This window comes from Nicotiana tabacum, chromosome 6 (genome assembly GCF_000715075.1).
Source record: "Nicotiana tabacum cultivar K326 chromosome 6, ASM71507v2, whole genome shotgun sequence".
NCBI classification, from domain to species: Eukaryota; Viridiplantae; Streptophyta; class Magnoliopsida; order Solanales; family Solanaceae; genus Nicotiana; species Nicotiana tabacum.
In genome coordinates this window covers 217608686-217619397 of record NC_134085.1, presented here as the reverse complement: position 1 = coordinate 217619397, position 10712 = coordinate 217608686, and the positions used below count along the sequence as shown (strand labels likewise).

Here is a 10712-nt window from a genome sequence, read left to right as displayed (position 1 = left end):
TCAAGACTAAGTAAACAGTGGAGAAATTCTATTGGAAAGCAAGGACTATGGAACTTGATCTTTAGAATAGAAAATTGGAGAAGGAAAAGTATTTTACAGAAGGTTGCAAAGGAGGACTCGGTAACGTAACGTTATTTGATTTAATTGAGTTTGAAGAGAAGATCAATTTCTTTATATAGAGAAAAAAAAACTATTCCCTCTAAAGCTTATGAACTTATACAAATAGTACATTCTGTTTCTAAATATGTATTAAATAAGCCGAACCTAAATTCTAAATATTTTCAGTATAATCTTCTTAGCATTATAGAGTTAACCGTAAAAGGTGATTTTACATAACAAAAACTACAATACCTGGAAATATCAACAACCATTTGAATGGCTAATTACAGAATATACTACCAAAATTACATTATCTATTGTGCATTTTAATCTTCGTTCATAATCCAATACTACCTCCGTTCCAGTTTATGTGAACCTATTTCCTTTTTGGTTCGATCCTTTCTAAATTTGGTAACAATTTAGCTTAAAGTTACAACTTTACCCTTAATGAGAAGCTTTTATAACCACACAAATACTCTGGCCCCATTTGGACTTGTTTAGGACCACAAATTTCAAAAAAATTTTTTTCTTAAACTCCGTGCCCAGTCAAACAGGTTCACGTAAATTGGAACGGAGGCAGTACTATTTAATTGCGTACTGTTACGAATTCAACCATAACTTGACCTGACCTTCGAAATGACCGTTTTACCCTCGACCAAACGCCAATGGGAATGCACCACTGCACCCTGAGCAAGCAGCAAGTCAACCGGGTAAAGTCAACTAGTAGAGTAATTAGAACTCAATCGATACGCATACAGGTGGTGGATCCGAGAGAGACGAAAACGGAAGTAAAGAAAAAAAGAAGAGAGAGAAAGGGAGAGTGTGAGATCTAGGAAGAGAGAGAGAGAGAGGGAGCTGACCCATAACTCAGGCAGTTGATCGGAAAAGAGATGGGGTGCTCGTTCTCGGGGTTGAATGCTTTATACGACGCCGTTAATGGTGGTGGGGATGTTTGGATCAATGAGAATCGCTTTAGAATCGTCCGGCAGCTCGGGGAGGGCGGCTTCGCGTACGTTTTCCTCGTGAAGGAGGTCATCTCTGACACTTCTAACCCTGGTCTTTCAAACAAATTCAAGGACTCTTCTCACCTCTCCGGTACGCACATACACACACTCTCTCTCTATTTTTATAGCTAAAAATTCATACTTTACTTGTGGTCTGACAATTGGGTCAGCTTAGTGCATAATGGGTTTTGTTCCTTTTCTCCAATTGTATGCGATTTGCTTTGGTTTTCGTTACTAATAGTTACTACTGCAAGTCAATATCAATTGCTTATATGATCTTTCCAAACGTTCTTATGGTTGCACTTGGCGATGAGGAACTGGGATTGAGGTGATTGCTCTAATGCTCTGTACCCCAACCTCCATGCTTTTCTATTTCTTGAATCAGAGTGTGTGTGTGTATATATATATAGGTTGATCATCTTCAAATTTGGATTTTTGTTTTTTGATTCACTGATGTTTCTGTGGTTTAGATATCTAAAAAAAATGATGTTAGAGTGGTTTGGCAAATATTGCTCAAATTCTCTATTTACTAGAGGCGTATTTTACTCCAAAATGTGCTTCTTCCCTGTGTACCTGTAGTTATATTGATTGCTGCATTGACCTGACCTAAGTTCTGTAGGTTTTGTAGATATTCCTCTCTACCCCAACTTTTCCATTCAGAGAAGAAGTAAAATACCAAGAAAAATGAACTCTATTATACATGTTTTTAAGCATCAGGAATGAACATTAGGAGCTTTTGGGTTTCTTATTCTTTCTTTTTCTTTCTCTGATTGGCTTTCTTTCCTAATGATATTTTCACTAGAAGTAGTTCTTCAACTCCTTTTAGCAGTTAGTAGGTCAGACTTCAGTAGTTATTGGCCCAGTTTACTCTGATTCATGAAATCTTTCTCTTTGGAAAGGGAAGTGCAAAGATTAAGCTTTGTCTTTGAACCTTGGTGTGCAGTTATTGTATTCATGTTCTTTTATTCTGTAACAAAACAATTGAAAAACTCTCTTAATGTGCAGATGATGGAACTTATGCTATGAAGAAGGTTCTTATTCAGAACACTGAACAGTTGGAGTTGGTGAAAGAGGAGATTCGTGTTTCATCTCTATTTACTCATCGCAATCTGCTTCCTCTCCTTGATCATGCTATCATCGCAGTCAAGGTAATTTCTGCAGGCACTGTGCGCCCCACCCCCAACCCCCCCAAAAAAGAAACCAACTCTGTATTTTGATCTCTTTTGTTAGTAATACACTGATGTCCATGTCAAGACTTTATGTGAACAAGAAGGCTTTGCACAATTAGGTGGTGGAAAAATTAAATTGAGTTTGCAGTATCATCCATAATAGATTAGCTTATGCCGTTCCAGGAACTCTTAGATGTACTCCGAGGAGCTGAATTCTCTAAAGATGTACTGCTCACTCTTCAGTCTTAAAATGATGGTTGAAGTCCAAAATAATACAAAATTCTATCGATCATGTGGAGTGTCAAACATGTTTTCTCTGTAGTACTTTTCTTTGAGAACCCAGCTCTTTTTTTTTTTGGGGTGGTTTTTTTTTTTGTGTGTGTGGGTGGAGGGGGGGGGGGGGGATGGCAAACAATCATATAAAGTGAAGAGGTATTGCTATTCCAACATTCTCTGCTTATTTGGCATGGAGTTTGGGCAACTCTCAGTTGACATTTATGAAACGGCAAGTTATAATCATGTTAATATGTCATAGCTGTACTCCACACTATGTGCCTGCTGATATGTGTATTCCTTGTACCCTTTCCTCTACTATATGTTCCATTTTCATTATATTCTATATAAATATCTTACTCTGTTGGATAGGCCGCACCAGATCAGTCCTGGAAGCATGAAGCTTACTTGTTGTTTCCGGTACATTTGGATGGGACATTACTGGATAATGCCACAGCCATGAAAGCTAAGAAAGAATTCTTTTCCACTTCGGATGTTCTTCAAATATTTCGCCAGGTGAACTAAGGATCTGTATTTTTGCAAATGTGCATTTAATTTGTGAGAATATAAGAGGAGGACATCATCAATTTTGGAGCCTAGAATGTATTTTAAGAAACATTATTATCCAGCTTTGTGCAGGACTCAAGCATATGCATAGCTTTGATCCTCCTTATGCACATAATGATGTCAAACCTGGTAATGTCCTTTTAACTCATAGGAAAGGACAGCCACCTCTTGCTGTATTAATGGATTTTGGAAGTACACGTCCTGCAAGAAGGCAAATCCGCTCTCGTTCTGAGGCCTTGCAGCTGCAGGTACTTTCATTTCCTTTTTTAAATGTATACATATTTTCTGCTGTTTATATGCCTGTAAATTTCTAATAGGTTCCTTCTTTTGAACAAGTTTGGGCTGAATGTTTTCACCAATACTGCTACCTTTATATGCAAATTGCAAGTAGTAGTTAATTCATATTGTGTTCTTGGTTGACACCCATTTCTTACATATTACACCTTAACTGTTGCATTTTCCTTAATGTGCTGTCTTTTGTGGTGCTGATAATGTAGGAATGGGCATCTGAGCACGTTTCCGCACCCTTCCGAGCACCTGAATTATGGGATTGCCCAAGCCAATGTGATATTGACGAAAGAACTGATATCTGGTCATTAGGTTGTACATTATATGCAATAATGTAAGAATCCTCTCAACACTTTCTAATACCTGAAGCTCTCTCCGTGCAAGAGAGAGTGAAATCCTATGTCCCGTATAGTTGCAACAAGATTGTCCAAAAGTTGGCTCAACTATTCTATTTGTTGCACCTGCTGCACATGTACGTAGCATTAGTAGTTTGGTGCTTGTACTACGTTGCAGTCTTGTGCAAATGGCTCTTCTTTGGAGCTGGTCAAAGTAGCATCAATGGGAAAATCAGATATTAAATGCTAACGAGTTTTGTACTTTTGTTAAATAAATATGGTTGGTCTTACACTGCAAATAGAGCTCCCTACTTTTTATACTGAGACTGCTTTATCATGCCATTACTTCTCATTATGGTAGATACCAAGTTTAGCTTTCATGCCCTTTTTTTTAGATAAAGTATTGAGTTGTTTCCCACCTTTGGCATTTCAGAGGATAGAGATATCTCTTGACCATGAAAGTGGTTTCTATGCGGTGTGTATATGAATAAGAAGTAACCAATCTTTTCATCATCTCTATTGCAGGTATGGAGTATCTCCCTTTGAGTATGCACTTGGGGAATCTGGTGGAAGTCTGCAGTTGGCTATTGTAAATGCACAGATAAAATGGCCAGCCGGACCTAAACCTCCATATCCGGAAGCCCTTCACCAATTTGTGACATGGATGCTTCAACCTCAGGGGACAGTTCGACCTCGCATAGATGATATCATAATTCATGTTGACAAATTGATCTCAAAGTTTTCCCATTGAAAGGATAGGACAAGATTTGTTGGGTTAGTTTACAGATGAATCATCTTATAACGTCTTTTAGCTTATTACATAACTTACTGCAAGTTACTATTCTTGACTTTTCCCTGTTAAAATGTGAGAGAAGCAGCAATAGTTTGTTATTGTTTGGATTGCATTCCATGGCAAGAGGCTTTAGCAGTCATACGTTTTTATTTATAATTGTTGAATGGTGAATCATCCACACTCTATATTTCTTACGCCAAAAGAATCTTTTGCCTTACATGGCCAGGTTGCATTTGTTTTTGCCAGCCCTTTCCTCTGCCGCGCCGTCCTTTATGCTATTCTCGTTACTGAAATCTCAGCTATCTGTGGTGCCTATTTTTCCAGAAGCTTTTCCGACGACCACGCACTGGTACACCTTTACTTCGCTACATTCGTTGTTCGACATTCGAATCTGGGAGCAAAATTCATGTATATTGTTTTCTCAAATTTTCATAAATCCCTCTCTTTTTTTGGATGAGTTGCTGAAATATGCAGCGAATTTAGCTGTTTACGGTTGAAACAGTTGAAGGGCAGTCTGGTGCACTAAGCTCTTGCTATGCGCTAGGTTCGGAGAAGGGCCGAACCACAAGGGTCTATTGTATGCAATCTTACCCTGCATTTCTGCAAGAGGCTGTTTCCACGGCTCAAAACCCGTGACCTCCTGGTCATGGCAACAGCTTTACCAGTTACATTAAGGCTCCCCTCCTATTTACGGGGGAAACAATTGAAACAAATTAAATTGAAAGTTCATCCGTAGAGCTCATAATTCCAATAATGAAACTCGTTTTATACATATAGGCAAAATACACATGATTGGAACTCCGAATAAAGGGTTTGGCTGTAATTTTCCTAGTTTAATTGTTCATCCACATCAGCAACGCCTATAATCCATGTTATTTTATAATCTTGTTATTGAAGGATTAGTCTTTGTGCTCATCATCGGATTCAGAATCTGCAAATCATTTTTAGAAATGCAGTGTAAAATCACAAGCTGTCATGCTGGAAGTATACACGATAAATGAAGCAAAGGTTATTTACCTGATCGGACATCATCAGTAATGTGGCCTTTTGTTATGAGATCGTTAACCATTCGTAATATGAGTCTCATCCAAAAGATGTGAAGAACAAGCAAACACACCAGCAGTGAATTGAACAAAAAGTACAGTATGGTTCCTTCAGTCCGGTTCTTCTCTGTGTCCACTATGAAAAGAATTTCGTAGCTGCAGAGTTCAAAAAAATGCTGATTTCATGGTATGGTACAGAGAAACTGAACTAACAGAAAACAACAAGCTCAATTATAAATAAACTTTGGGCTAATTTTCTTTACTGCTAAATAAATATTACCAGGGGTGGATCACGCCACCCGCAAGCTTCGGTCGAAACTCTCTCTATATATTTATAAGAAATCGTATATGCATTTAAAACGCCACTTGGACAAAGGTGCCAATGACAAAGGGTAGGAGATTCCACCTTGGTTGTGAAAGATTGAACCCCAATGGCAACAATTTTTTAACCTTTCGTTCTCTTTTTTCTTCTTTCGTAATTATTGTTAACGATCTTTATTTTTTCACTTTTGACTTTTCGTGTCTGTTATTTGATAAATATTTGCTTTTTTCACACAAAGTTAAAATAACATTTTCTTTTGTAAATCTTCGCTCTATCATAATTATATTACTATATTTTTCCGTTCAATCGATTTATATTATATACCAAAAAAAAATAAGTAACCGAACCAAAGTCCAAAGTTGCTCAAACCGACAAAATATTTACTCTCTCAATGTATAAATAGCGACACATGGACATTCACAACTACGTGGCATACGGAAGCTCCAAATCCTAGATCTGCCTTTGAATACTACTCCTTGTGCTTCGGCATAGTATGACAAATAAATTGAGGCAGAGGAAGTAGTATGTTACTATGAGCATAGTGGTAATGGTTAATTAACTGTAGTGAACTTACCATGTGCTTCGGAGTACCCAGAAAGGAAAGCAGATAATACGAAGTGATGCAAAAGCCACTGCGAAAATAATGAAGAAAATATCAGCAATCCTTTGGAAGCCACTGTATCTTGACATCTTAGCAATCTCCATAAATACATCACTTCCGTCATGAATTGCTAGAATCACTGATCCAACACGGGTTAACCTACAAAAACAGAATGCTCAGAACTCACACGAACGGTTTTTTGCTAAATAATACTCTCTCCGTTTCAATTTAGACGACACAATTTTCTTATTAGTCCACACATTTCTATTGCGAGTCAAACTATCTTATCTAAATTAAAATTGAGGGAGTAGTAGTACTCGAAAAAGGTGATTATAATTATACCCGAAAATGTAAGACAGCACAATGAGTGACACTGTTGTTATGTGATGAACCATTTGGGCAGCAAAATCTTTGCGTCTTGTTTCCCAGTAGAGCAATGCAAATATGGAGTATAAGTAGAATCCTCCAGCATACATGTACAACCCTTTCAGCTTTAATCTGCCATAATTAAATTAACCAGGTTATAAAATAAACATTATGTTCCTGATTCAGATATGATTAAAAAATCTTAGAAGATGTTAAGAATCTCACTTCATTTTTAAATCAGGCCAAACCAGATCCCCAGGTCCTGACCAAAAATATCGAGTATTTGTGAACCAAGGCTCATTACAAGTAACAACAAGTGCCAATATCTCAGCAGATAAAAAATATACTAATTTCCATGCTGACTCTTTGAATTTGTTGATCCTCCTCCTCCTCCTCCTCCTCCTCCTTCTACTGCCATTGATATTTACCAACTTTTGCTCATTTCCAAAAATCATGCGCTTAGCCAATGCCTAGCATCACGGTAAAAAAATTAATATATATTGGCCGGACCAAATCAATCTCAGATTTTCAAGAGAAAAAAAACGCAGATATTTGTTTAATTACCTCGAAAACAAATCTGTCGAGTATGAATCGAACGATGGGGAAGAATAGAGCGAAAATGATAAGAAAATTCAAATCTTTGTACTCAGGGTAAGACTCTTTCTCCCAATCAACTGAAGCAGCAGCTTGATACAATTTCTTCATCTCGGGCTTCTCTTCGAATTAATGGAAACTAACTGTGTAACAGACACTAATTAGTTTACCTTATATATTAGTATATCATGTTCGACCAAAAAAGGAAATGAACTTTGTGTTTGTTAGAATACAACAACAACAACAACTCAGTATAATCCCACTTAGTGGGGTCTGGGGAGGATAGTGTGTACGCAGACCTTACCCCTACCCTAGGGCAGATAGACTGTTTCCAAATAGAGCCCCGGCATCCTTCCCTCCAAGAACTTCCCACCTTGCTCTTGGTGAGACTCGAACTCACAACCCCTCTTGTGTTTGTTAGAATGAGTTACCAAAAATGCTAGAGTAGTTAATTAGTAGTAGCAAAGTCATATTCTCATTGTGATATGTCCTGGAAATTTCGCTGAGGAATTTTAGTTGAAAAATCAAAATCTGACGGGTCGACTCTATGATTAAAAGAGTGTAACTTTTAGTCCCAATTGGGTGGAAAAGACAAGAACCCCGACATCATCGATAAGATAAGAATCAAAAGCTGACAAACATTTCTTTCCATTTGAAATACAGAAAAATAATAAAATTTCCTATGCAAGAAATGCAAAATCAGTAATTTCTTTTTACTCTTTCTTTTTAACTTAAGGCAATACATATTAGAAGTTTCGTGGTAGGCTTCGTGGTAAAAAAGCCTTAAATCTCAAGCGTGGCTGCACGACAATGGCAGATCTAGAGCATTATACATGGAAAACATAGTAATTTTTGTGTAGCTCTTGTATTTAAATTAAAAAATTACGAAATATTTATAAATATCTATGAACCCAGTTATTATTACATATTAGTTTGAGATTACGGTAGTAACTCATAAACTTTAAATTTTGAATTCGTCTTTGCTACGCAGTGGTTGTGTTGAAGTTTGGCAAAATGCCAAAGTCCCACATTGGTTGGGAGTTAAGTTTGGGGGGGATTTTTCCCCTATAAAAGAAGGCCTAATGTTTAGGATTGAAACACACCTCTCATTTGTCTTCTCATCTGTTTAAGGCATTTGTATCTTCTCTCTTTAGTATTATTTCACTTGTATTTTTGAGTGGAATAAAATATTGGTTGTGTCCGAGGAGTAGGCAAAATTAGCCGAACCTCGTAAATTCTGGTGTTCCCTTTATTATTGCTTTATTGTCTTATTTATTATTTGGTGGTTGTCATAATTTTTGGTATAGTAGTTGTGACTTATTCACACTCTATACATTTGGCTTCCGCAACAATTGGTATCAGAGCCAAGGTACTGTCTAAGTATGCTCTGTGGTTGCAGCATAGTCTGATCTTCCACATCAGAAAAGATTTATCTTGGTAACTGAGTCAAGGTTCTGTCTGAGTATGCTCTGTGGTTGCAGCTTAGTCTGATCTTCCACACCAGAAAGGAAATAATCTTGATTTGTGTCGTCAGCTATTAAATAATATTTGTGTCAAAGATGGGAGACAATAAACAAGAAGAATCTACATCAAGTGTCAACAATACGTCATCATTGGCATCTTCGCTTATGACAAGAATTGTGTCAAATGCGAAATTTGCGGTCGAAATATTTGACGGGTCCGGACATTTTGGGATGTGGCAAGGCGAGGTTCTAGATGTCCTTTTTCAACAAGGGCTAGATCTGGCCATTGAAGAAAAGAAACCAGATGTTATTGGAGAAGAAGATTGGAGAATTATTAACCGTGTTGCTTGCGGTACCATTCGATCCTACCTTGCTAGAGAGCAGAAATATCCATACACAAAGGAAACTTCTGCAAGTAAATTATGGAAAGCACTGGAGGATAAATTTTTGAAGAAAAACAGTCAAAATAAATTGTACATGAAGAAGAGACTGTTTCACTTCACCTATGTTCCTGGTACCACGATGAATGAACATATCACCAGTTTCAATAAGTTGGTTACAGATTTGCAAAATATGGATACAACTTATGATGATGGTGACTTGGCCTTGATGTTGTTGGCGTCACTTCCTGATGAGTACGAGCACCTTGAAACTACTCTACTCCATGGAAATGACGAAGTTTCTCTCAGAGAAGTTTGTTCGGCTTTGTACAGCTATGAACAAAGAAAGCGAGAAAAACAGAAGGGCGGAGAAGGAGAAGCACTATTTGTGAGGGGTCATCCTCAAAATCAAACGAGGACAAAGAAGGGAAGATCCAAGTCAAGATCCAGACCCAGCAAAGATGAATGTGCCTTTTGTCGAGAAAAAGGGCACTGGAAGAAAGACTGTCCGAAGTTGAAGAATAAGGCCAAACATAACAATGGAAAGGCTATTATGGATTCAAATGTAGCTGATTGTGATGATTCAGACTTCTCATTAGTTACAATAGAGTCATCAACATCATCAGACATATGGTTGATGGACTCGGCTTGTAGCTATCATATGTGTCCCAACAGGGACTGGTTCGTGGAATTTCAAGAAGGAGAATATGGAGTCATCCACACAGCGGATAACAGCCCTCTTACCTCATATGGCATTGGTTCAATACGATTAAGGAACCATGATGGAATGATCAGAACATTGATAGATGTTCGATATGTACCGGATTTGAAGAAGAATCCCATCTCTGTGGGAGCCCTAGAATCAAAAGGGTTCAAAATCATTGCAGAAAATGGAGTGATGAGAGTATGCTCCGGTGCACTAGTGGTAATGAAGGCTAATCGGAAGAATAATAATATGTACCGCTATCGTGGCAGTACAGTTATTGGGACAGCGACAGTAACATCCAGTGACGACAAAGAGGCAGAAGCAACCAAGCTATGGCACATGCGCTTGGGACATGCTGGAGGAAAATCCTTGAAAACTCTATCAGATCAAGGATTGTTAAAAGGAGTAAAGGCTTGCAACTTGGAGTTTTGTGAGCATTGTGTTAAAGGGAAACAGACAAGGGTTAAATTTGGTACAGCGATCCATAATACTAAAGGCATTTTGGATTATGTACACTCTGATGTTTGGGGTCCTTCCAAAACACCTTCATTGGGTGGGAAGCACTATTTTGTAACCTTTGTTGATGATTTTTCTCGAAGAGTGTGGGTGTATACAATGAAAAACAAAGATGAAGTGCTGGGAATTTTTCTCAAATGGAAGACGATGGTGGAGAATCAAACAGGCAGGAGGATCAAGTGTATTCGCACAG

At 37.9% G+C, this 10712-nt stretch overlaps 2 protein-coding genes across 3 annotated transcripts; one reads left to right on the top strand and one right to left on the bottom strand.

Moving 5' to 3' along the window:
• Positions 1–804: 804 nt before the first annotated feature.
• LOC107798951 (uncharacterized) lies at positions 805–4730 on the top strand. Its single transcript, XM_016621980.2, has 6 exons — positions 805–1194; positions 2109–2251; positions 2918–3061; positions 3175–3360; positions 3610–3734; positions 4261–4730. The coding sequence occupies exons 1-6, from the start codon at positions 990–992 to the stop codon at positions 4484–4486; spliced, it is 1029 nt and encodes a 342-aa protein (XP_016477466.1). The 5' UTR covers positions 805–989; the 3' UTR covers positions 4487–4730.
• A 516-nt stretch (positions 4731–5246) lies between these two features.
• On the bottom strand, positions 5247–7897 carry LOC107798952 (alternaria stem canker resistance protein 1). Of its 2 annotated transcripts, none has more exons than XM_016621981.2 (7): positions 7759–7897; positions 7425–7597; positions 7086–7330; positions 6837–6992; positions 6468–6653; positions 5546–5727; positions 5247–5459 (listed from the first exon to the last, which is right to left on the bottom strand). In XM_016621981.2, the coding sequence occupies exons 2-7, from the start codon at positions 7563–7565 to the stop codon at positions 5428–5430; spliced, it is 942 nt and encodes a 313-aa protein (XP_016477467.1). In that variant the 5' UTR covers positions 7566–7597; positions 7759–7897; the 3' UTR covers positions 5247–5427. The 2 variants fall into 2 exon arrangements, with proteins under 2 accessions (XP_016477467.1, XP_016477468.1); XM_016621982.2 differs by having other exon boundaries at positions 7754–7892.
• Positions 7898–10712: the final 2815 nt, after the last annotated feature.

Excerpts from the sequence above, each read along its gene's own strand:
- LOC107798952 (XM_016621981.2), bottom strand. The coding sequence starts at position 7,565 with ATGAAGAAATTGTATCAAGCTGCTGCTTCAGTTGATTGGGAGAAAGAG. Across the intron at positions 7,331-7,424 it reads TCGACAGATTTGTTTTCGAG|GCATTGGCTAAGCGCATGAT; the intron begins GTAATTAAACAA and ends CCGTGATGCTAG. Across the intron at positions 6,654-6,836 it reads GTGCTGTCTTACATTTTCGG|GTTAACCCGTGTTGGATCAG; the intron begins GTATAATTATAA and ends CTGTTTTTGTAG.
- LOC107798951 (XM_016621980.2), top strand. The coding sequence starts at position 990 with ATGGGGTGCTCGTTCTCGGGGTTGAATGCTTTATACGACGCCGTTAAT. Across the intron at positions 3,062-3,174 it reads TTCTTCAAATATTTCGCCAG|CTTTGTGCAGGACTCAAGCA; the intron begins GTGAACTAAGGA and ends ATTATTATCCAG. Across the intron at positions 3,735-4,260 it reads TGTACATTATATGCAATAAT|GTATGGAGTATCTCCCTTTG; the intron begins GTAAGAATCCTC and ends TCTCTATTGCAG.